The sequence below is a fragment of the Melitaea cinxia genome, chromosome 7 (assembly GCF_905220565.1).
Source record: "Melitaea cinxia chromosome 7, ilMelCinx1.1, whole genome shotgun sequence".
In the NCBI taxonomy this organism is placed as follows: Eukaryota; Metazoa; Arthropoda; class Insecta; order Lepidoptera; family Nymphalidae; genus Melitaea; species Melitaea cinxia.
This window is the reverse complement of record NC_059400.1, coordinates 10,550,470-10,577,821: the sequence shown is the minus strand read 5'-3', so window position 1 is coordinate 10,577,821 and position 27,352 is coordinate 10,550,470. Positions and strand designations below refer to the sequence as shown.

The 27,352-nt window shown below is 33.9% G+C and overlaps 2 protein-coding genes across 2 annotated transcripts; one reads left to right on the top strand and one right to left on the bottom strand.

The window, feature by feature from the left end:
• Positions 1–399: 399 nt before the first annotated feature.
• On the bottom strand, positions 400–6,634 carry LOC123655172. Its single transcript, XM_045591006.1, has 7 exons — positions 6,562–6,634; positions 5,503–5,613; positions 5,270–5,384; positions 4,736–4,858; positions 1,426–1,521; positions 1,276–1,342; positions 400–667 (listed from the first exon to the last, which is right to left on the bottom strand). Exons 1-7 carry the CDS (start codon positions 6,632–6,634, stop codon positions 575–577), a joined length of 678 nt encoding a protein of 225 aa, XP_045446962.1. The 3' UTR covers positions 400–574.
• Positions 6,635–18,553: 11,919 nt separating this feature from the next.
• On the top strand, positions 18,554–19,402 carry LOC123655171. Its single transcript, XM_045591005.1, has 3 exons — positions 18,554–18,571; positions 18,730–18,907; positions 19,197–19,402. The coding sequence occupies exons 1-3, from the start codon at positions 18,554–18,556 to the stop codon at positions 19,400–19,402; spliced, it is 402 nt and encodes a 133-aa protein (XP_045446961.1).
• Positions 19,403–27,352: the final 7,950 nt, after the last annotated feature.

Genomic DNA, 27,352 nt, shown 5'->3' with positions numbered 1-27,352 from the left:
CCACATAATTTTTTTCTTTGGCTCATCTACTACATCTGCTTCTTATTGTTGACGACATTTTTTTACTTTTTACTTTTATTACTTTTTTTATTCAACATTTATGTTAAAATATTCATTAACAAAATAACTTAGATAAGCACAGTAAACATAAAAGGAATCCATCAATAATTAAAACAAAATTAAGAAAATCCATAGGATCTTGACAAATAAATGTGCCTTTCCTTTTACGCAATCCCGCAAACCAAATCAAATCAAAGCAAATGCCCATGAATTCATGCAGATGCGGATGCCAATGCTGCAAATCTCGTGGCGCGGATGCGAATATTCGCAACAACCCTGTTTAGAAAAATTCAACTGGTATTTTTAAACATCAGAACCAGTCGTATAAAAATAGAGATATTTTAATAAATGTAATTTTTTATTAAACATACAATTAGGAAGAAAGTGAATTGGTTCACAGTAGTATTTTTTCTTTATAAATAGAAAAGTAAAATAGAAAGAAGAAATGACGCAATCCGTAGTTTTATTAATGACATATTTACCCAATATAAATGGATATTCGAGTAAATTTTGTTCATATATGAAGTGTATGTGTAGCATTACTTGTTTCATTTTCATCTTTTTGTTCAGGCATGTATGGCGGTGGCGGTAAGCTGTTATCATGAACCTGTTGGTTAAAAAAACAATTAAAAATTTACCTACTGTTAAAGTACCTTCTCTTATACCTACTTTATAGAATAACAATACTAAATGTTTAAATTACATCTATTCAAATAAATAAAATTGGAGTGTCTGTTTGTAATATTAAAATAACCGGTTTTTACTAAATTCATACATATACACGGTACATATACCAAAATGACATTTTTTTATAATTTATGTCTGTTTGTCTGTTTGTTCCGGCTAATCTCTGAAACGGGTGGACCGATTTTGACGGGACCTTCAGTGGCAGATAGCTGATGTAATAGCGAGTAACTTACGCTACTTTTATTTTAGATTTTTATTTTATTTTATAACTGGGAACTAACCAATAAATATTTTATTAAATTTCACGTGGACGAAGTCGCGGGCACAGCTAGTTCTTTCATAAGATTACTCGTATTGTAAGATTACTTGTATCGTTGTACTTTTTACTAATAAAAAGTACCCAAGTAATTAAAAAAATTATTTTAATGTACAACATTAATTAGTTGATGAATCAACTAATTTATTTTATTAAATACACGACACACGATACACGGTACACGAAGCCTTAAAAATATTTTAATAACGTACAAATCCTGCATTGAGCTGTGAAGTCGGAGGAAATATCGATGAATCTGACGGCGCTGTCCTTGTATACCTGTAAGATGCATAATTTTATATGATCTGATGCTTACATTAGTAAACTGAATCTGATTGCGCTTTCATCAGATTATTTTTTACCTTGGCGGTGCATCTCTTAAACGCTCGTTTACGTATATTTGAAGACTCCCAACTGAGAGTCGACCTTCACTCGAAGGAGTTCCCAATCCCAGCGGTCTAATAAAAAAATGTGTACATATAATTTTAACATTATCCATTGAATATATGTAGTTCATCTTATTAAAAACCTTACGATTTTGATTATTCATTTAATTGAATAAAAAATATTCAGCATTGTACAATGATATGATAATTTATCAAAGCTAAATTCAAAATAGATAAATGCAATAAGAATTTAGTCTAATATTCTAATTATTTTGCGAACGTTTTAAATACCTATATATAAATTTAAATAATGACTTGAAGAACATATATAGATGCAGTAACTCCTATGGATTAAACATTAATCCCTCAAAATGTCAAGTCATTATTATCGGTACTCCTAAACTTGTGTAACGAATAGATTGGTCACTTATACCACCAGTCATTTATAACAACGCCGTAATCAGTTACAGCGACAAAGTCAAAAATCTCGGAATTATCTTCGATAGACATCTTTCTTGGGCACCTCAGCTGAGAGAGATGAGCCGTAAACTATTTGCAGCTATCGGATCACTGCGACAACTGCAATATTTCCTCCCTTTGCTTACCAAAATTACGTTAGCACAGTCACTCCTTCTACCACTTCTTGACTATGCTGACACTTGGTATCTTGATCTTAAAGAGGAGCAATTAAATAAGCTTGTTCACATTTGGTCTTCGCAAATATGACCACGTTTCCGAATTTCGCAATTGTCTCAAGTGGCTTCCGATTCGCTTTCGCAGAAATACTCACATACTCTCGCTACTATATTGTATACTTTTTCATTCTGATACACCTCTGTACCTTAAGGAGCGTTTCAATTATCTTTGTAATACACACGAACGCACCCTTAGATCTGAGTCTACTTTGATGCTCGAAACTCCAGCTCACACTACTTCTTTTTACTCAAATTCTTTTTCAGTTAAAGCTGTCCAACTTTGGAACGCTCTACCTCTTCCTATAAAACAAGCCCAATCCCTGTCTTGCTTTAAAAAATACCTCAAGGCGCACTATTTGTCACTTAGTACGTCATAATTGTTTTTTATCTCTGCATAACATAATGTAGGAGGTATTGCTTCCCTTGTATTTTGTATTCTATGCTTTTATCCATATTATATGTATTTCGTTTATATGTCGGTATAGTATTTTTATGCGTATGTGTATATATGTATGTGTATATATATGTGTGAATATATATATGTTTGTATGTATGTATCTATGTATGTATGTATTGTGCTGTATATGTATGTGTATTTGTACTTGATAGTTGATAACTTGATATTGTTCTAGGTGACACTAATTGTCACTTCTCTGTGTACACTTCCCTACCGCTTTTCACTACGCTGTGTCCTATATTCCCAAAGGCTGTCTGGAAGAGATCGCTACTCTAGCGATAAGACCGCCTTTGTACACTGTTTTTTTATTTGTAATATGTTATTGTGTTGATTGTTGTTGTGTACAATAAAGAGTATCTATCTATCTATCTATCTATCTACCTACTTTATGACTGTGACGTTTTAACAAAATATGATAAATGCCAATGGCGAGAGACTTAGAGCCTGTTTCTGTTAAAGCTTTTTGATACTTAGATGACGATATCCAAACGATAAAACTTTATGATCTATTACTTTTTGCACTATACCTATTCACGGCATATTTCTATCGGTAATTGACAAAAGTATTTTGTTACGTATTATGTTTTACTTGGAATGCTTACATTATATTTGACATAAAGAGATTCACGGTGAGATCTGCTTGATTATCGCCATCTGCTAAATAAATCACCAAACTGAGGTAACGGGTCGATTCTCTAGATCGACCGCTCGTGAGCAGCTGTCGGTCAGCTGCTTTTTATATTTTAGACTGATTGTATTAAAACGATACAAGAATATTTTTTTTTTACAAGGAAAGACTGACGACAATAATTGTGTATAATTTGACATTGATGGAAGCACTAGTCCATAAATTTAAAGTCAATCGACGTGCTATGGTACGACCTGTGCTTGTGGTGTCTCTCAAAGATAGTATCAAAAATGAGACTATCATCTACGAGAGAACAAAATAACCGATATGGCCCACAGAATAAGCAAGTTGAAATGGCAGTGGTTCGGTCACCTCTGTCGTAGGACCGATGAAAGACTGTAGAGCAGGCCAAGGAGGAAGACGCCTCTGCTGACCCGCTCCGGCGCAGATGTACGGAGGCAAGGATGAGACAGTTTGCCCGTAATAGTGGGGTCGCTGGACGACAGTTGGGGGACTTCGGCCAGCTGGACGACACGATTACACGTCTCAGGGGCGGCCTTGTTGTGAGCGAGGCCGGATGACTGCTCACACGTGGTTGTTTTTGGTCGGTAAAAGTATAACATATATTCTTCGGTGCCCCCGCGCCGGAGGGATATCCATGAGGATTTTCCCCACGTGAAAAAAAGGACCGATAAAAGAAAGACAGAAAGAAAACGTATTTATAATGGCAGTTCGAGCAGGCGTGTCTTGTTCGGACCAACGAACTACGTAAGATCGCCGGTGGGGCTGGATGAGGACCACGGAAAACCGTGAAGTGAAAACCTCACCACGTGTCATACTAGGGGGTCAAAAAGTTGCTCAAAACAATTATCTGTGGACGATCCCTAACTGGTAAGTATATATTATGATATATTGAACCTTATTTGCTACACAAATCATGTTTGTTAATGTGTAGGATTGTAAGTAAACTTTACTTACTTATCATATATATATATAATCCTATATTTGTATTTGTACAGATTTTTCTTTCCAGTTTGGATGTATGTCCTTGCGGGTCTCCTCACCGTGCCTCGGAGAGCACGTTAAGCCGTCGGTCCCATTTATTATCATAGATACCTAAAAGCGATCGTTATAGCGAGCGTTGTTCATAGAAGGGAATATACCCGCCAACCCGCAGTGGAGCAGCGTGTTGGATTAAGCTCCAATCCTTCTCCTACATGCAGAAAGAGGTCTATGCCCAGCAGTGGGATTTTATAGGCTGAATGTGTATGCGTATACATGTAGGTATTTCTAAATTTACAGGACTAAGGGTACAAGACTTAGCAACTTCAGTTTCTTGTCTTTTTCACTCATAAATTCATTTGGAGTCAAAGGCTTAAAAGTTTGTTCGCGGATTATTTTCAAAAGTTTTTAGTCAATTTGAATAATAGTTTCAGGAAGTGCTGGTTCGAATTAAAAAAAAAAACTTTATCTTTAACTATTACTTTTTATATATATTTTACCTACCTTAAATTTGCCACAGCGCAAAGTTTGTAGAGCATCGTAAAAGTAACGATTATTCCAAGCACAAGAGCGATACCCATTATTATTTGAGATCCGGATACAAGTATTATTTGGTCTAGAGTATCTCTGCAATGTGAAATGGTTGAGTTGTATTTTGTTCTGAATTAGGGTCTATCAAAAAACTTATGGGTAGTTACAAAAATTTAGCTAAAAAAATTTCAAGGTAGTTCATTCGTCATCATGATTGAAATAAAACGTTTTGCGGATATCCGGTTACGTTGTAAAGGCCGATAGGGCCAACAGCGGGCCAACTTAACACTTCGAATTAAAAAAAAACATTATTAGTATATAGTTTTGCTAAATAAAAAAGTCAAACAAATATAGCAGAATATCAGGCCTTGTAGAAGGTTTTGAGAATTTGAACAATTTTTTACATTGTTTTTGGTAAGGTTTAATGAATTTTACTTTTTATTTGGTAAATGCAATTCTTATGTGGGTTGCAATAAAATGATAATAAATTATTTCTTTTTTACGAACCTGCAAATCCAGTTACCGTGTGGATCATAGCAATTTTGGCAAATGCCTCGCCAGCATTGTAGAGTTTCGTTTATGCGCGTGCCGCAACACGGCCCATAACATTTTTCACCTAACCCTAAATTTTTTAACAACTTTTTAAGTATATATTAATTTGCATGTAATCAATTCTTGTAAATGGTTAAAAGTCCATAACGGAAAAAAAAAACATAATAAAGAAAGGAAATTTTAATTACCTGGACATTTTTTGCAATCTTTATTGTGATAATCTGGTACATATCCATCTGCGCAGTAACAGTATCCGAGGATACATTTGAACTGTTCTCCTACGCAGTAAGCGCACTCGCCTAAAATTTTAATACAGAATGCGTTTATTGTTTTCTTAAAGTTATTCGTTGTGGAGTTTTGATTTGTTCATATGGCTTTACATACAAATTTCCAAAAAAATAACATACTATATTATGTACTCACACGATCCTACTTATGCAGTGTATTGAAAACGTGTTTTTTTCGTTAGTTATTTATAAAGGTATTGCTTAATATGTTATATATTTTTCGATATAAGTTTAAAATTTAGTAAAATTTAGTGAGATTTTGGTGATAAAGTTTATAGTGCACATAAGTTAAAGTTAAGGTAGAGTAAGCGATTAGAACTTGTTTCTCTTTAATTAAAAAATTATGACTTTTTGATTTACATTGCAAAAATATCATCACAAATATAGTGGAATTCAATCGTGAAAAATAATAAAATATCATAAACGGTTATCTGTTGGATACTGTAATCCATCAAATAGCGTTATCAACTGGTGAAACAAGTCCTTAGTGTTGAAAAAGCCTAATGTGAAATTTCTACTTTAAGGCATATTTTTGCATAAAAAAGCTTTTAGATGTACTTTCGCTATACATTATAGAAGACATGTAACTAAAAACCTTTACCTTACCTTTACCTTTACAATTATTTTACTTTTACCTTCTAGTCTTCAACTTGGTTACAACGAAATTTGTATATTTATAATTAGTTTAAAACTGGTTATCAGTATTTACTCGTTGACGCTAAGTATAGTTTACATAAAACAATTTTCACTCGATAATTATATGAAGACATGATAAGAGTTCCAAGTGCAAAAATTATTGTTTGTTTTAACAGATTTAATAATTTTTCGTATTTACGATTTCACTAACTTAATTAAAGCTTTAAAAATAAATTGAATACATTCTTATATCTCATCAGTTAAAAAGCAGATAGTACAAAACGAATATTTACATAAAGAAATGTAAAAGTTTTATTTATTTACCTTCGCCGTTACTGTTTTGTAAATAAAAACACATAAGCACTAGCGAAACTAAAAGTTTCGTCCAATTAGCCATTTCAGAGTTATCACCGCTACATACTAATTATAAATAAAGCTAACCAAAACTAAAGTTAAACACGATAAATGACACACGTCCTAAACACTGTAATCGTGACAGTAAAAAGGCATACTGATAATGTTATCAAAGATTTGTTGTACCATGATACAGCTCTTTTATCAGTTTTCACGTCACTCTATTACATGACCGTTTGCCTGGTGATTTGTCATAACCTTGATGAAAACAGTAAATTTTGCCACGACAAGATGGAAAATATTTTAATTTTATTAGGACTTAGGTAGCACCTTTTGCGTCGAAAACGCCTGAAAGTGAAAGGAAACAAAAATTATTGTTCTAACCACGGTTGTTGTGAATATTCGCATCCGCATCCGCAAATTTAGATCATCTGTTATATTGATTTAAACATCTGCATCGCACCCGCATCTGCATAAAATAATGCGTATTTTTACGGTTGTGAATCTGGTGAAGTCTCTATAATACCTACGTATTGAACAAAAGGTTCTAGCGAATGATACGTATTACTTTACCCTCTTAGAAGTCACTTGAAAACTCAAATTCAGGATATATAAAATAACGTCCGACATGAGTAAAAAATAGCTTTAAAGCGATTTGAAGCAATGCTAGATTAATCTAGTAAAGATATTCCAGATAATATCACCACCACCAACCAGCAGCGAGAGAGGATACGCCAAAATTGAATTACAACCCCCAAGCTCTTTAAAATTTTGAGTTATTTGTAGCATATCATTTCGAATATCTTCATTTCGAACACATTCCACCATAATGTGAACTGCATCTTTAATGATGCCGCATTCGGTACACAACGGAGATGGTACCTTTTTCATCAGGTAAGCAAACTTATTTATTTATTTATTTAAGGTGAATTACAGTTATAATAATACACAATTAGAGTTTATACATATTAGAAAATTACAAAAACCAATTACAAATTCACACAGATAGAGATAAAATAGTAATTAAGGCATAAGTTGAGCTCGCAATAGAAACAACTTATACACTTATATTGGTGGTAGACATAGTAAATATTTATGTAATATACTTATAATAATACTAGCATGGTTTTATTCTAGTTCAAAATAAATGATGGAAAGCTTGCGTCTAGCAGAGATATGACTTACATTGGACAGATCGAAATCAATAGTCATACACAAGTCATTGAAGTGTTTACCAGCTCTTCGGGGCAATTAACACCATTAGAAACGATTTTAATCAAGAATGCTGTGTCGGATATTTTGCGACGATATGCTAACGGTAATAGATGGTGCTTCCGACAAATCTGATCGTATTGGTCGGACTTATATGTTTCTCCAGTACGGTAACACAAGTATTTTAAAAATCTTTTTTGAATGTTTTCGATCCTGTCGATATAAACAGAATAACTCGGACTCCAAACTTGTGAGGCATATTCCAAGCCACTACGGACCAGTGAACAATATAATATCTTCAGCGTTTTAGCATTAACGAAATCTTGCGTATTGCGAATCCAATATGAGAGGGAATCCATTGTAGAATTACCTCCTTTGAATGAGAGGTTAAATCTTCAATGGATTTTATAATCTCGTAAGCTATCGAAGTACCTCTTAAATAAGAGGAACACTGAGCCACGTGTTGAAGAGCACTTCTAGAATCAGTTAAAATAACAAATTTGTTACTATTTATTAATTTAATATAGGATAGTGCCCTAGAAATAGCAATAAGCTCTAGATGAGTAATAGACATACTGTGACAAATTTAAAACTTAAAGCCTTAACACTTAGCGGTTACAATTTCCACCGTTATCCGCTTTAGTAAAATAACTCTAACCAGACTAACTTTAGGTGACTTGCCTGGTGCCATTGCAAAACGGAAATCGGTATTACTCAAAAACATCAAATACAAGTAATGAGCTTTAAATTTGAACAAAGCTTTTGGGGCATGCAATCTTATAAAGATCTCAAAATAATTTAAAAATACCGACAACTTGTACATAAAATTTGACTTGTGGAGTTCTCAGTTTAATGTTCAATTACGTTACAAATATTATAATAACATGTCTTATAATTATTACTAATGCACGCTTAAATTATACGGACCAGTGAAGTTAAATAATGTGATCCATATAAATTTAATTGTAAACAAAATGTTGTCATAGTTTGATACGTTAAGTCGATACGATATTTCAATGGGAAGATGATACCTCGCATCGAATCCTATGGCTATAATATTGTATTATATATCGATATTTCGATACATCGTATCGTGATCGGCATCCATAGCTCACGGTATGATAAATATATGGTTAGTGAAATCGTGTGAAGCAACGCATAACTTGGTTTATTAAAAAAAAATGAACAAACTTCAGTCGCATGTAGGAGCTGACAAACAGTTCTTCAAAAGTATTTGATAAAAACTCTTCGCTAATAAGACACTGTCAAGTTTGTCAAACATAGCACCAGTAACAACTCCCTACGTGGCGGTAATCTTGTAGGCAAGATATACGTATTTACTCAATTACTCGTAATGTCAACAATAACTGTGTGACGAAGTGATCAATTCAAAACACCTAGGTATAAATATATCGGGTTTGTTGGCTGTAATGTATGTCAGTGACAAAAGTATTTTTCAGTTGTTCAAGGAGCATATTATAGTTTATATATGTTTAATCACATTTGCTTTATTTCATATTTTATCATTGAAGTAAGATTAAGATCACAGTAAAATAAATTTCAAAATTCAAAATCAAGCTCTCAAGTAGTATCACGTTCTGTCAAGTACCTACCTAGTTAAGATGGACCGTGCGTTTGTTTGAGACACTAGTGGTACCTATAAAATAATAAATGAGAAGTAATGAGAAAATTTTAACTTCCAAGTTTGTCAAGTAAATTTTTTTTTTTTTTGTGTGCTACGGTGTATTTATATACGCATATATTATAAAATACATCAAGAGTTAACAATTTTCTATAAATAAATTTTAACTTACTACTTTAAAAATACTTTAATAGCAAAACATTTTAATCTATACTGGTAATGTAGTTATGTTATTTACAGAAAAACCAAAGATGTGTGGGTTTATTGACCCTGTCTTTTATGCAGGTTATACATATGGTTGAATATTTAATGATTGTATATTATGTTGATCTTTTAAAAGAGTTATTAATGATTTTCTTGACACATGATCGGCATGACTACTTTGTAAAGCAAGTTGTTGATGGATTATTACTTGGTTATATCTATTGTTCAAGATGATTAAAACCGGAAGCAATACAAAATCCAATAGATTGACCAGGCTGATCACACGCTCGTCACTAGTTGGGTTTCATAATTTTTCCGATAGCTATTTATCAATAACATCGCTCATAACTGCGCAGCCAAAATGTAGTCTCTAAAGAAAGTCTTATACTTTACAACTTATCTACTACTTACGTCGCACGTTACCCTATTTGTAATTACAAAGGTGTGCTGTGTGGCTACGGCACTAAAGAATTTAGCCACCCCCTCTCTTCCCGTGGGTATCGTAAGAGGCGACTAAGGGATAACAAGGTTCCACAACCACCTTGGAACTTAAAAAGCCGACCGATGGCGGGATAACCATCCAACTGCTGGCTTTGAAATACACAGGCCGAAGACGGGCAGCAGCGTCTTCGGTGCGACAAAGCCAGTACTGCGGTCACCAACCCGCCTGCCCAGCGTGGTGACTATGGGCAAAACACATGAGTTCACGTTATTTTTGGCGTAAACTTGTGGAGGCCTATGTCCAGCAGTGGACTGTATAGGCTGTAATGATGAATTACAAAGGTCGCAAATAAGCGTATGGCCCGCTTTATGGGTAAGTGGATACCGTAGCTTATGTACCCCAGCAACACCAGGAGCACTTCCGGCGCGTTACCGACTCCTCAGGAGATATGGCTACCTTAATCACTACAAGAACACAAAATTCTTGGGAGCAGTGCTATTTAACCGTGTTAATCTATCTATTAAGGCAATAAGAAAGTGACATTTTCTTTATACCACTTTCTTTCATTAATGTAAAATCTGTTAAAATATGTAGATAAAAGTCTAAGATTGATTTTTAAAGGTATTTATTGTAAAATAGCTGCCCGACAGATTTCGTTCTGTCAAAAGTTAATAGTAATTTTTTTTGTATTAAATCTTTCCGTGTGATTTAAGGAATAGGTATACGAAATAAAAAATTCGCTGAATTGGTCGAGCCATTCTCGAGTTATGCGCTTAGCAACATTCATTTTTATTTATATAGAATTTTAAAAAAGAAAACAGTAAACAGCGTAGGCAAATAAAGATAGAAGAAGGGCCTGGTGGGCCGTACCGACTGATCGAATTTCCAGAAACTAATAAAATGTATTTTATTTTATTTTTTTTTGTCATAGAGGCTCAGATGACTGGTAAAATAAATCTAAATATATCAACGGTAGACAGATTTGGAATATTCATTAAGAAAATTAAAGCTTAGTGTTTAGACTGATGTTGCTTGGCGATTCAATGGCCCCGGATATAGTTATATCGTCAATTGACTTCTAAAGTCAAACAGCATGAAATAATACACATACGCTCTAGTTATATAGTATAAGTTACCATCCGATTAATTACAAAATTATTTGTATAGTGGACGTTATCTAAACTGAGATGTGGGTCAAGCTCTATTCAGATTAATTCAGAAGGAATCAAAACAATATTAAATTGAAAAATTTTGTTGTGATAATATTTTATCTACTATTCTTACTACGGTCAGTTAAACTAATCTTTTTATCAACCATACTAATTTGTCTTTTTAGCGGTTTAAAATATTTCTGCGCGTATACTAAATTATAACAATTTGTACTTTTTACTTCTACGTGCGCGCAACGGAAGCTTTAAAAAGAAAGAATATTTATTCCCGTTTTCGTAACATTTTTTGTTAATGCTTAACTCCTATTGGTCGTAGCGCGATGTTATATAGCTTCGGTAAATGGACTATCCAACTCAAAAAAAAAAAAACAATTCAAACCAGTAGTTCCTGAGATAAGCGCGCTTAAATAATTGTGTTTGCGAAAAATAAATACCGAATTCAATTATATCGACAAGTAATACAACGAAAGTAGACAAAATATAGTTAAGTAAATATGCGTTATTAAAGTTTACTCGAAAAGTAGTCAGATCTCGATCAAATTTAAATGGGACCACAAGAGAAACATTAGCTTTTGATTAAAACAAGAATCATTAAAATCGGTATATACAAGGAAAAGTTATGGGGTATAATACACCGTAAGTCGGCGAAAATATAGTCAAGGAAATAAAAATTATTAGATATAACTCGAAAAGTACTTGTTAGATCTCAATAAATTTTAAATGGGACCACATGACACGCACCACCTTTCGATTAAAAAAATATAGAAATCGGTTCACCCAGTCAAAAGTACTGAGTTAACATTCATAAAAAAATACAAATTGAGAACCTTTTTCTCCTTTTTAACTCTTCAACAAACTCTTCAACTTTATAATATTGGTATATTAATAAATACATAGAGTAGCTAGCATACGCACCTAGCGCGCGTACAACTACTGATTACTAATAATAATAATATACTCTTTATTGTAAAACAACAACAATCAAAACAATAACATATTACAAATGAAGAACAGTGTACAAAAGCGATCTTATCGCTAGAAGAGCGATCTCTTCCAGACAACCTTTGGGCATATAGGACGCGGCATAATGAAAGCGGTATGGAAGTGTACAAAGAGAAGTGACGAATAGTGTCACCTATGACGATATCAATTATCGAGTAAAAATACACATGCATATTCAAAATAATTGATACATACGTATATTGCCGTGTGGTTCCGGCAGTAAATAATATAGACACCCCTTTTCTTCCCGAGGGTGTCGTAAAAGGCGACTAAGGGATAACACAGTTCCAGTACGTAGTAGTAGTTCCAATTACGTAGTTAGTTTGTTGCGCGATAGATGTCGCTACAATATTACACCCAGACTCGGGGTGGGAATCGAACCCACAACCCTCGGCACAGAAAGCAGGGTACACTACAAACTGCGCCAACAGACTAGTCAATATATATATGTATACACTTCACTTCAGCCCATCGCAGTACACTGCTGGACATAGGCCTCCCCAAGTTCGCGTCAAACACCCCGGTTTTCCGCAATCCTTTTTTTTGTGTGGGGAAAATTCATCATGGATACCCTCTGGCGTCCCTGCGCCGTTCATTATATATACCCGGCGTATAATATGTCAGACTCCTATTGACTAAAAAAAACCACCAAGTGTGAGCAGTCGTCCGCCTGGGTGGGGCGAGATAGGGTCGCGCTAGCATTCGCCACCTCACCCTGGCGGTAGACCCTCTGATATCTCTGAATATATACCTTTTATCCGCTATGATGAACTCTTTCTCATCCCTCGTCACAGTATCGGGGCTTTGCCATGTCCACCGCCCATGAGGCTTCTTCTCGAAAAATGAATTCATCAAGAAGAGCCCCTCTGATACGAGACAGTTTACGAGCATCTGCCCCCTGCGATTCCTGTACCTCAATCCGTGTGGTCCAATTCTCGATTTGTCGTGATCTTGTAATCCTATTTTACTTTAGCGTTGAAGTCTCCCATATCAACGTTGTAGAAGGCCGAAGTAGTGCCATGTACGGCCCTTGTAATATCTTAATACAAAGCTCCTACTTCATGGTCAGAGTGCGCCGAGGACGGCGCATATAACTGTATCACTTTACAAGAGTACCTATAAAGGAGTGGGACACACTGCTGACTTCCACAACGTTGCTAATGAGAGTCTTATGGACCAGAAAACCGAAGCTATCTTGGGAAAGCCTATCACCTTCACGGAAGTAGATATATATATATATATATATATATATATTATTTGAACACCTTTTCACCATCTATAAAGCGTACATTTTAAATTTCAAGTCTCTTCCTTCAAAAACATAGGACGTTCATACAAACTTCCAACCTCCGTTTTATGCCCTTAGGGGTCGAATTTCGTAAAATCCGTTCTCAGCGAATGTTTGCGCCTTATAAGGAACCTACTTGCCAAATTTCAAGTTTGTAGCTGTTATAGTTTCGGAGATTTCGTGACGAGTGAGTCAACCTACCATCCCCCGTTTTAACCCCAAAAGAGAGTTGATTTCTAAAGATACATTATTTGAACACCTTCTCACTATCTGTAGAGCATACATTTTAAATTTCAAGTCTCTTACTTCAGAAACATAGGACTTTCCTACAAAACTCCAAACCCCGTTTTATCCCTTTAGGGGTCGAATTTCGTAAAAATCCGTTCTTAGCAGATGTCTACGACCTATAAGGAGCCTACTTGCTAAATTTCAAGTTTGTAGGTGTTATAGTATCGGAGATTTCGTGATCAGTGAGTCAACCTACGATCCCCCGTTTCAACCCCAAAAAGGAGTTGATTTCTAAAGATACATTAATTGGACAACTTTTTATCATCTATAGAGCATACATTTTAAATTTTAAGTCTCTTACTTTTAAAACATAGGACTTTCATACAAACTTCCAACCCCCGTTTTACCCCCTTAGGGGTCGAGTTTTGTAAAATTCTTAGCGGATGCTTACATCTTAAAAGGAGCCTACCTGCCAAATTTCAAGTTTGTAGGTATTATAGTTTTGGAGATTTTGTGATGAGTGAGTAACCTTTCGCTAAGCTAAGCAAGCCCTATTAAAACTACATCCGTTTCTTTAAGAAATTAAAGTTATAAGTTTATTTTATTTTATTTAAAATATAAATATTTTTATTTAGGTCACTACAAATTAAGCAGAACAAAAATTTTAACAGCCTTTATATTTGAGGGCACACGAGCTTGCAATCAGTTGTTTACGACTTTTTAGTTTATCGGTCGCGTTCACATTAGGGATGTTAGCTGATATCGTCAACTGATAAAAATAACAATATAAGGCTAGGTCACCTTACAAATTATTTGGAAATAAAGTTCGTATATTTTAACTGACAGGAGAAGCATGGCGTGCTAAATAATACAGCTCCTAAGTAGAGTTGTGTTTTTATGGTGAGCAAGGTACACAGAGTAAAAAGTTATGAGGTAACTAACATGTGTAACAATAATTGTGTTTGCTCGCAAACGAAAAAAAACCGACTTCAATTACATCGACGAGTAATACAACGTAGATCGACGAAAAAATAGTCAAGTAACTACTTAAAATTTATATGTGACCACATGACAAACATCAGCTTTCGATTAAATTAAAAATTATTAAAATCGGTATACCCAGTAAAAAGTTATTGCGGATTTTCTAGAGTTTCCCTTGATTTCTCTGGGATTCCATCATCAGATCCTGGTTTCCTTATCATGGTACTAAACTAGGGATATCTTCTTTCCAACAAAAAAAGAATTATCAAAATCAGTACACCCAGTAAAAAGTTATTGCGGATTTTCAAGAGCTTCCCTCAATTTCTCTGGGATCCCATCACCATATCCTGGTTTCCTTATCATGGTACTAAACTTAGGATATCTCCTTTCCAAAAAAAAAAAAAGAATTATCAAAATCGGTACATCCAGTAGAAAGATATGCGGTATAATACAAGGTAGGTCGACGAAAAAAGCGTCAAGTAAAAACGCATTATTAGATATAACTCGAAAATTGTTGTTAGATCTCAAATAAATTTAAATGGGACCAATTGACACACACCACCTTTCGATTAAAAATTTTTTGTCGAAATCGGTCCACACGGTCAAAAGTTCTGATGTAACATACATAAAAATAAAAAAAAAAATACAGTCGAATTGAGAACCCCTCCTTTTTTGGAAGTCAGTTAAAAATAACATCAAATTGAGAATCTCATCGTTTTTTTAAAAAACATCGACATCGTTGTTTGTTCTTCTCATACATGTTGTCGGTCTCATTCTGTTAACACTTTGTTTTCACTTCAAAAGTTACAAGAATTGAAAATTATTTTGTGAAAATACGTTTAAAACCTTAATAGTTATAAAAAATTAATAGTTTTCTTCGTTTTGTCGATTACTCGAACTGAATTTGTGAAATGGATACATTGTTTTAGACTTTTGTAAAAATTCATAGCCGATGGAATGAGATAGCGAAAATTTACCCAAAAATGTGTATTATTAAATACTAAGTTCTTTTTTATAATATTTTCTGATTCAGCCTGTAACATCCCACAGCTGAGCATAAGCCATTTTCTTCAATTCGGAGAAGGATCGAAGCTTAATTCACCACGCTGTTCCACTGTGGGTTGGCTCAATGCCCCGACACTACGAGTAACGATCGCTGTCTTTGATAATAACCGGGTCCGATAGCTTAAGAGGGAAGGCTACCTGAGAGTCATTTGAAAAATAGGTATTCGAATAAAATGTTGTCGCCGCGCCCCGTGCCAAGAAAGAGACAATTGCAGCTCGGACAGTTTTACGTGGATAATTATTGACCAAAACAGCATTCCGTAGTCGACTATTTCCTCCCCAAAACATGCCATTTTTTTTATGTATCTTAAAAAACCTTAAACTATGTACTCGGTTTTTTGTAAACATGCGTATTTTTTTTACTTGTGTCTGAAAATGGTTGTGTCTTGGTTCGTCATGGATTGCTCGATATAATTAATGTTCCTCTTTAAAATTTGCAGAAGCGTTGTCGATTGTCCTGTGGTGTTACAGGATTTTAAGCTGCGAGTACCGAGAGGTGCTATATTGAGAGCGGCTCATGCCTCTGGCCTTTTATATCAGCCTTTCGTTAGAACTAGCCTCAAGCAGCACTCTTTAACCGTCAGACTGATGAGGACTTATAATATGTTGTCTCTGGGAGGAAACAGTCGACTACGTTTGTATGGAGTAAGAGTCGGTATCATTTCCTCTTAACGCGCTCCCAGAGGCACGTTGGTGAGACCCAAGAAGACAGCCAGACCGAAAATAAAGATTTGTACAAATAAAACTATTCACAACGTGCCGGAGTTGGATACGGGATCGCCGGTGTGATAGCGCCTACATGGCACGTGCATCAATTCGGTTGTTCAGTGTTAGAATGCTCTGCTGCCATAATTATATTATTGGGTAAAAATTAAAAAAAAAACACCATGTAGTTGTACCTATTTATACATTATATGATACGTGATTGTTTATGTCTAAACAATAACGTAAACTATGCTTATAAGTAAATATTGACCTGAGACCCCTTTATTTTTAGCTCATGTTTGTAGATACCAGACGCCAACTATTACCTATCGTCTTTTGATAGTATTGTTGCTATGTGCACTTACAAAATAGCTGATATGTTTTCGACAGAAATAGATCAAGTTGAAACGACCAGACATCTGACTCTCGGGTGTTTGATAAAAACAATTTAGAAGATGTCTGTTATTATTCCTATTTAATAAGGTTTAAGATTGAAAATATATTTTTGGTTATTATATGTGTATTACTGAAATGTTTGCAAAAAGTTTTAGGTAAGTGTTCCAAATTAAAAATTGTCAGAGATCACTGACCTTCAATCTGCTCTGAAACAGATTTTTGGCTCTCTTTGACGGTAAAGTTAGACAGTGGACTGAGATAATTATATTGATGTAGGTTCAATGATTGGTCAATCGCACAACACGTGATTCGTTCTTTTCCTTTGCTACACGTACGCTAAAACTATTTTTTATATATAAATTAGCGCTTTAATCCATTATTTTTTTGACTTTATGACAAAGCGACCACCAATATTAATAGTATTCGTAACTTTATGGATATAGACTGATCGCTTCAGCCTGTAATATCCCACTACTGGGCATAGGCCTCTTTCCCCATGTAGGAGAAGGATCAGAGCTTAATCCACCACGCTGCTCCAATGCCTGTTGGCGGATTATAGACTGATAATGAGCACTAATTAATTTTTTTGTAGTAAAAATACTGTTCATTTTAAAAAAAAAATTAAATTTAACATTTTTTTTAAATATTGACTAAAACAGTTTAACTTTGATACACAAAATGAAAAATCATCTTATTGTGGTTCATCATACATGAATTCCAAAATAAAATAATTGCGACTGAGGATACATTTTTGCGATTTCAATGCAAACGTGTTGCTGACTTTACCACCGCTGTCAACACAGCGTATTCTTAGCAATTCTAGCTACTATAGTCTCCATAGGAACACAAAACGACTTGTGAGCCGTATTATTTGGTTTTGATCTGCTGAAAGATTAAAGTTGGACTGCTTCCAATAATGAATAAATGATAGTTTAGAAATTTATAGTCTAAACTACTAGTGACATACTAAAACTTAGTTAGCTAAACTACTTTCAAATAAACAGATAAATGACACACAGTAAAATTCAAGTTGGGTGCAATAAGTGCACTTACCGCTAAACAGGGAATTTTTTAGTTAGCCGAAAGGCTCTGCTGAAAAGCAGAGGACTGATTGTATTTTTTCTTAGTTCTTAGAAGAGGGACTGGGATGCTGAGTCAGCGAACAATTATTACAATTGTGACCGTGCGCTTCTAAATAAGTTATTTCATACTTCTATTTGATAATAGAAGAGTCAAGTGTGTCAAGGAAGTAGAGAGATGGTCAGCCATCTCCTACATCTCCTTGGCACATCGTATGGACTGGTCCCTATTACCTTAGTCCTCTGCCAATTTTGCGGCACATTTATACTATGGCAAATTTACACAAAAAACTTTACTAAAATAAATCTAATATATTAATCTAAAGATGACTACTTATGAGACTCTCTCAAAATAGAAAAAGTATTATCTTAATGACAATGTTTTGTTAACGCTATTATCGACAAACAGGTTTGAGTAACTTCGTACTGTGGACCAAAGAGAGCTTTTGTTTTGAACCCCGTAGCTCTGGTAGATTCATTCATAGAATAGCAGTTAAGGAGAATAAACATTTATTTGTGCTCTTAATGGAAATACAAGTTTAATTTAAAATGGATTTTAAATACATTGTAAGTTTTGATTATGCTTAGAAATATAAAGCAATAAAAAGTAGTTTAAAACGTGTACTTTTGCGAAATACCGATTTTGATTACTCAATACAGATGAAAATAATTTTTATTTTCTTGTCATTTAAATTTTTAATATATATAAGCGGATATATTTTTAGGTCTATATCGTCCTCTTACTGAGCAGAAATTTAACTACAATCGAAGGAGTAGAAAACACAGAAACATTCAAGATGAGCGATAGTGTCTATACGTGCAGCAAATGGTTGGCATCTATAATAGATAACTTTTGCAATAATGTTTATAAAATTGTGAAACGAGATACTTCACTTATTCTCGGTATGTAATATTTATAGTTTATTTAGCATTACAAATACTACTGGAAAAAAATTAATTAGGTTCGTTTATTCTATATAATGTTCACTATTGTGTAAAGACATACAAATAAAATACCAACGTGAAGCATCATCTAAAAAAAATATAAAACTAATAGATATATATTTTAAATTAAAAAGTAAAAATTTAGATTACTTTTATATGTCAACAATAATTATACATGCGCTAGTTACCTATTAGTTGGATCAGATAAAAAAAAAGTAATATAAATTTTTCTTTGTTTTTATTTTAGATAAGTTAACGCCAAAGGATTTACTCAACAATAGAGATAAACGAAGAAAGATAGCAGAGATGAGATGGCGACGAGTGCGCCGACAAGTTGCAAGCGAATGCTGTGAAAGACCTTGCACTGTAGAAACTATTATTATGTACTGTCCAGATGATGCTAAAGTATTAATAGAGAACCCAGATATATTTAATTACAGAAATTCAAACTGACAAGTCATACTAAATATAGTAAGTAGTCAAAGATAGTGAAATTCCATAAGATCTATAGGATAACGTTGGTTAAATAGAAAAGTGCCATTAATCGAACATAACAAATTTTGCAGTACAAGCATTTAAAGTTTTTACTTTTATTAAAATTATTTTTTCCTTATAATTTTTATAGTATGTGTCTGTGTTAATGTAAGTGTTATGTGTAATTAATATATCGTTGTTATTTAAAAAAAAATATTTATAAAAAATGACAGAGCGACGTTGTTTTACAATTATTATGGTGATGATCGCAGAATACCGAAATGACACTCTGCCCTCCTTATTGCAAAACGCAGTACATGCAAAATGGTAGTTTTGAGATAAACGCGATAAACATATTTCTTGATATCTAATCAAGAAATCTCTGTTATATAACTTTGAAAGTGTAACCTAAAAATAGTAAAAGAATCGAGCTTTCTACTGACATATTTTTTTCTTTACTTTATTGCCTTACTTGGATAAAATCTCAGTACTGCATTTTCATCAACTTACTGGGCTTGCGAGCATTAGAGTATCACTAAGACTAAATGCAGTACTTGTGTTTATTACTGCAAAATCACCTAGCACGTGCTCAATACTGCAATTGTAGTTAGCAATCTTTTTTTATTCTCGTGCCTGGTACTAGTTAAAACGTAGGTAAATTTAACTTCTGTCAATTGTTTAAGCGACGAAGACACAAATTAATACAAAATTTAGGTAGGTATTAAAATGTTTTTATTTTTTACTAAGCTTATTATCACAATCCCATTTTGGTTTTTTAATTTATATTTATAATCAGTATAAAACTCAATTCAGAAACATTTTTATTATTATTTTTAAATAGAACTTTACTCAACAAGTTATCATTCTTTTGAATTATATGATAACTGATGATTTTTTATCGATACATAAATGCATAAATTAAATTAAAAATATATAGCCAACTTCCCAAATCTAATCTAAAAGAAATGTAGACCACATCTCTAAAGTATAGTATAGAAACAAAATTCTATATAAAACTTATTATCACGATCAAGGTGGACTCATTTTTAATTATTAACGTAATCAGTCTCATAAAGTATGCTTCAGGAACATTATTTAATATTACATAAAATATTTTTAGCAAATATAACAGAACATAAAATGTAACAAACTTCTAAACACCCTACATTATTTAGCCTATATCATTTCTGAATAACAATGTCGTATGAAAAATAAAGACTTCTTTTAAATCATAATAGCAATTCTTGTTATAACAAACTCATAGATATAAAAAGTTTTAACACCTAAATATTACTCTTCAGACTCTCTGTGTAGTACGAGATCAATCGAATCATTGTTAACGGGAAGTTTTTTCCAAAATAGCAGTCTGTTTTTTGGGATGAGATCACTTATTTTTTTCAATATACATGGCATTACTTTTTGAGTAATCCCACGAGGCTTGGTATTTTGAACAGCACAAGGTATTAGACCCAGTTTAACTAGCTTTGTTTCGAGGAAGTCGATTTCTTTCATACTACTATCGTGAGTAGCTTTAACAAAAATGGGCATAGAATTTCTATGCACCTCGACACAGGCAATATCATTTTTGTACATCCTTTCATCGTGTTTTCTTAAATTTATATCGAGATGAATGATCTTGATACTTGTAAAAATCCGGAACATACATGGACTTTACATTCACCTTCTCTGAATTTGCAAGTTGCACGCAGTTGATAAAATCGGCAAAATCATAGACTTTTTTGCTTTCTGAAGGATTCGGTTGGGCTGGGCGGCGTTTGGCAGGCTTCATCGAGTCTTCACTTCGAAGATTCTGCAATGCTTGAAGACAAAAGTCTTTGAGCAATGCATCCTGCCTGTGTTAACATAAGGAGCCGACACGTGGACACTGACGAAGGGATTATTCCACAAGCTTAAAGTCGCTCAACGTGCAATGGAACGGGCTATGCTTGGGGTTTATCTCAAAGATAGGATTAGAAATAAGACTATCCGCGAGAGAACAAAAGTTACCGACATAGCCCACAGAATTAGCAAGTTGAAGTGGCAGTGGGCTGATTATCTGTGTCGCAGAACCGATGGCCGTTGGAGTAGACGGGTCCTGGAGTGGAGACAGCGTCTTAGCAAACGTAGTGTGGGACGTCCTCCAGCTCGTTGAACCGACGATCTACGTAAGATTGCCGGTGTAGGCTGGATGAGGATTGCGGAAAACTGACATGTCTGGCGCGAACTTGGGGAGGCCTATGTCTAGCAGTGGACTGCAATAGGCTGAACTGAGCTTTTTGAAGCTGATTCTCGACTTGATGGTGAAAACTGTCTGCAGACATAAAGGTATGGCCTGGTTCTAGGTATTTTATTAAAAATGTCCAGTTTTTATTTTGACCAGTGCAATTACCGGTCCAAATAGTGTCCAAACACTGGGGCATTGAACAAACAGCGGGCCAAAACACGTGCGCGAATGACTTCGACATACTGATTTGCTAGAGCAAAACGCGGTACATTACTATGCGGCATCGGTACATGCCTAGTTTTCTCTAATTCTTGCTTCTCTTAAGTGCAGTAATGTAGAATACTGCGTTGAGGTTTAGCGTCGCAGGAGTAGGTTTTTGTTATTTTCGCTACACGCAAATGCAGTAATGGTGAATACTGCGTTTAGTTTTAGCGTCGCAAGAGTAGCGCTTTGTTATTCTCGCTACATTCAAATGCAGTAATGGTGAGTACTGCGTTTGGCCTTAGTTAGTATTAGTTGCAAAAAAGTTATATGCTGAATGAAAATACAGTAAACGTAGCAAGTACTGCATAATATTCTAGCACATGCTTAATGCTGCAGTTATTTTTAGGAAAATTAAAATTGCAATTAAAGGTGCAAGTACTGTGTTTCATGTTAAATAAAAAACGTGTTTTTAATAAGTAAAAACTTGTAAATAAATTTTTACGTATAGATTACCTCCTTGGGATGTCATTTTTACAAAAAAGTGAAAATCACAAAAATGTCGATTACTGCAAGTACAATTAGCAGGGCAGCACTGGCGTCGTCTAGTGAGCTTGACGTGTAATTTTATAGTCTTTTATCGATGTAAAAATAATGTTGTTATCAGACTCTTTCCAGTAATAACCTTACTTTTAGAAAATTTTGAGAAATGTCATTTTTCCATTTAACCGACGATAATTTTTCAGGTTTCATCCGAAGTTAATAAACCTACGTCATGTTCATTAAAGGTTTAATTGCTAGATCCGCTAAGAGCACAATTAAGTTTAATATATTTCGTATTTGTTATAACTTTTGTTTTCAAATTTTAATTTAATATTATAAAAAAACCAATCATTCTCTTAGACATATTTATAGGTATATGTTTATATGCAAATCAGTAAAAATATATAGTGAAACTAGCATTTTTACGAAATACATATCTATTTATTGTATATTTGTTATTGAATTTTTAATAAATAATTAATTTTTAATTTAAAATGTTCAAATCTAATATTATACCAAATTATTATTATTTGCTATATACATATAATATAACTTATTAATCTGAAATCGGCCAATCTGAAACAATTTCATATCCACAGCGTTCAATAGTTTTAATAGTTGATAAGTTTTTATGCGCTAGCATAGGATCCCATGTTAGTTCGATGTTTATTAAGTTATTGATTTTAAATCAAAACATAAGAAATAAAATGATATACTACTGAATAAAAAAATAAAGCAAAATAGCCACTCTCGTTCCTAATTTCACCTTCTAGTGCAGTGTTTCCCAACCTGTAGTCTATATACCTATGGTCCCATTCAGGGTACGTAAAAATTACATTGGTAGTAGCGGAAATGTTAATGCCCGCTTAAGTAATTTTTTTTTTCTATAAATAAAAATTAAATTTAAAAAATAATGCGATAAACAAATAAACCATACTTCTCTAAACCGAAAACATATTGCTTGAAAATATAATTCTTTAAAATTTCCGTACTTATGGCGTCTTTTTAAAAACTTTGTCTTTGCACGTAACACGTAACACAACAGTAGTTAACACCCGTTAACTTAAACGTTATTCTAGAGGCAGAAAACATATTCCTGGAGGATAAATATATAATAATACATATCAGTCACATACAATTTATTTTACTAGAAATGGAAAATATATAAGAAATCAAGATTTAACACAAAATTAAAAGTTATCAAACTTCCTAAAGTAGTAAAATTACTATTAATCTGCTCTTTGTAACCATTTTAGCAAAAAAATTGTTGCTCATATATCAACATATACATTAAATAACAATTAAAAGGTTTTTTCTGTCTAAAAAAATAACATAAATATTTTCCTACATTGGGCGTTATTACACAAAAAAGGACAATTACGCCCTGAATTACTAGGTTTATAACGCCCGTTCATGGCAACAACAACGAAAGGTACATAAGTAAGTCTTTTTAAGCACTTAACAAATATGAAATCTGAGTCACATCTACAATTTTTAAACTATAACTTTAAATAATAAATGTAAATCTTTAACTGCCAGAAAATGCTGTTCAACTATCGATTTATTTGACTTCTGTGTTGCTGGGTTCATTATTTGTGGTTTCCTTTTGCGGATCGAGGGATTGCGTTTTAAAAAGCTTCTTAACCAATCTGAACCAGTTAACCTGTTGGTTTAATTAAAGTTGCTCTTTATATCATATCTCTCATAAAAAAGGAAGCTTGTTTTCTAATGAATTTTGGTGTGAGAAGTACATCGATGGTTGTTCATCGTTTTATTCTTGCAGCCAAATCAGATTCTTGCATATCTGTGAAAACAGCTAATCTCACTCCTATCCACGACTCCTATATATCTTTATTTTTAACATAGAACTTAGTGGCGGCATTATAAATCCTAAACAAAAAATAAAAAAATTATCAATGGCTTACATATAATTGGGACAATAACGCCCACGAAGGGTAATATCGCTCAACGGTCATTTGAACAAGCGTTATTGTCCTTTTTTACGTATTTTCACTAAATTATGTACCTTACCAATCTAAAAATATCAGTGGAACACTAAGTAAAGTCACTTACAAAACTACATATAACATAAATTTAATAAAAGAAATATTAGCAAATAATTAAAAACTTACAATTCCATCGGAGCAAGTTTTATAACAGCACATGAGCGATACCCACGAAGCGTGGTGCGAAAATGGCAAGATAGCGGCTCGAGAAACTCCTTTTTACGCTAGACGCATTCCTATTGGTGTTAACTATATGTGCTTGCGCTGTGATGCTGCTCATTCGAATTAAAGTACGTTGCCACACAAGTAATTTACTTAAAAATTTTAACATATTAATTATGTAAAAAAATATTTTATTGGATCAAGATCAAGATTGTTTTTTTTTTGTTCACACTATACCAAGTAGCAAAAAGACCGCGCGGCTCCTCCGGCTCGTGCGCTGCTACCTTTACCTAAACTTGCATGGCGAAAAATTGTGAAACTGCTCTTAAGCTTAAACTCAGTAGCGGTCCTCCATAAAAATATTCTCTTAAAACTGTGGCCTTACCGTTATGAATCGCTTTAGCCTCAATGTCCTACTGCTGGGCATAGGCGTCTTTCTCCATGTAGGAGAAGGATCAGAGCTTAATCCATCACACTGTTCCAATGCGGGTTGGCAGATACTTTTATGAATGGTAGAAATTTATAATTGCTTCAGGACTATTGAAATTTTGAAGAAATGTTCCATGATAAGATATACTTATATGATATGCATGCCCTGCGTTACAAATTAATATCGTATATAAGATAAAGTTTAATTGCTTTGTAACTTTTTTCGACGACTCATTGGCGTAGCGGTCACAGCACTGGCTGTTGCGTTGGCGGCCGAGGGTTCGATCTTCAGACGTTTGTATTGGCCATGTAGATGTTTGTTGTGGTCTGGGCATTTGTGCTTGTGTATTGTGTTTCCGGACCCCCGACACAGGAAAAAATCCTACTGGGGGCCGTTGAGTATGAAGCGTTTTTGTGGCTATTGAGCTGTTCAACGAAGCACGATTCAATTTTCTACGGAGGAGATACACTTCTCCTACATTGAGAAAGAGGCCTATGCCCAGCATGTGGGATGTTACAGGCTTACTCGAAGACACAGCCACATTCATGATATGTAAATCGATCAGCTTTTATATATTAAACAAATGAAACAATACACTTAGCTGAAAAAAATTATATTTTATGAGAAATTATAATTTACAATATTACATACAGGCATCCATCTTCAGTCGAAACTTAAGCTAAAATCCTCACAATCTCACACAAAAGGTAAAGCAACGTTAGACTATAATATATTTTTAGCAATTGTAATAGTCACTTCCGAATCGTAAAAAAACGTAAAACAGGTAAGAATAACGTTAATATACGAAATTCTGTCCAATAAGAAAGATATGAATATAAACGCTTTGCGCGGTTGACTGCGTCCTTTCTCGTGTGCGATACATCCGACGACTACGAGTGACGTTAACCGTCTTACTTCGTCATAAAAGCAGTTTTAATTCAGCACTCACTGTTGTCATGATATATGGTTACAAATAATAAAAGAAGAGTTTATGTGTTAATTTGACGTTTCGTCTTGTTTCTTATCGACATCCGATTTGAATAATAAACAATTTCCACGCCATGGTTGTGACGAGTATTAAATAAATTCATCGCTTGGTTCTTCTTAAACCTAAATTCGACCTAAGGCCTAGTTTAAATTTGACATACTGGCCTCATCATAGGAATAAATGAATTCTTAGATACGACTAATGAACACTTAACTGATATTTAAATTAATTAAATGCTTTAAATAAAAGAAATAAATTTAAAATTGTGTTTGCAGGCAAACGAAGAAAAACCGACTTCAATTATATCGATAAGTAATACAATGTAGATAGACGAAAAAATAGTCAAGTAAATACGCATTATCAAAGATTATTCCAAAAGTCGTAAACAGATCTCGATGAAATTCAAATGTGACCACATGATAAACATCGGCTTTCGATTGAATTAAAAATCATTACAATCGGTACACCCAGTAAAAAGTTATGCGGATTTTCGAGACTTTCCCTCGATTTCTCTGGGATCCCATCATCAGATACTGGTTTCCTTATCATGGCACCAAACTAGGAATATCTCCTTTCCAACAATAAAAGAATTATCAAAATCGGTTCATAAACGACGGAGTTATCCCCGAACATATATATATATATATATATATATATACAGTCGAATTGAGTAACCTCCTCCTTTTTTGAAGTCGGCTAAAAAGAAATAATCAAAAATGACAATACCGCCCGCCCCTAAATGCACTTATATCACGTATTCACAAATAACTATAGAGTATTTTAGAAGACTAACATAGCATACTTCGTATTCATTAAAATAAGCGATTATAAAAATAAATATATTCTCAAAATGAATAGTATCAAAACGACACGAATTTTATTCAAAAATGTTTTTTAGCGTCAGTGCGTTTCTAGACTTACTATTTCAGATAAATGTAAAAATAGCTAAGAATTGGTCTCTCCGGATGTATCCACACGGCCGAAGGAATCTACTGGAGTCGTTCGCGATGTCACATACTGTGAGAAGCACTGGGCCAAATATGTATGTTCAATATTGCTATACAATTGCATAAAAAGAAACGTAGTCATATTTACAATGCAAACAGATACTGCACGGATAACATCAATAAAAAGTGGACAATATTTCAATTATTTGTGCGATTAGTTCCAATTTAAACTTTGAGCATTACAGACAGCTGTATCTTACTAAGAGCATACAGTTTTGCTATTGACAGAGTCGGAATCGAAATTTCGTAGCTCGACTTGTGCGTTATTAGAGAAAACCAAGTTTACAACAACGAATAAGTTAATTCAATAAGTTATAATCATTAAAATAGAAACTTCGTTTCTAACTATAAACAAATGTAACTAAAAT

What these genes read in the sequence shown, in the direction of transcription:
- LOC123655171 (XM_045591005.1), top strand. An exon ending in AGATACTTCACTTATTCTCG is followed by an intron (nt 18,908 to 19,196) that starts GTATGTAATATT and finishes TTTTTATTTTAG; the next exon opens with ATAAGTTAACGCCAAAGGAT.
- LOC123655172 (XM_045591006.1), bottom strand. Translation starts at nt 6,634, where the DNA reads ATGGCTAATTGGACGAAACTTTTAGTTTCGCTAGTGCTTATGTGTTTT. An exon ending in TGCGCTGTGGCAAATTTAAG is followed by an intron (nt 1,522 to 4,735) that starts GTAGGTAAAATA and finishes TTTTTTTATTAG; the next exon opens with ACCGCTGGGATTGGGAACTC. An exon ending in CACAGCTCAATGCAGGATTT is followed by an intron (nt 668 to 1,275) that starts GTACGTTATTAA and finishes TTTAACCAACAG; the next exon opens with GTTCATGATAACAGCTTACC.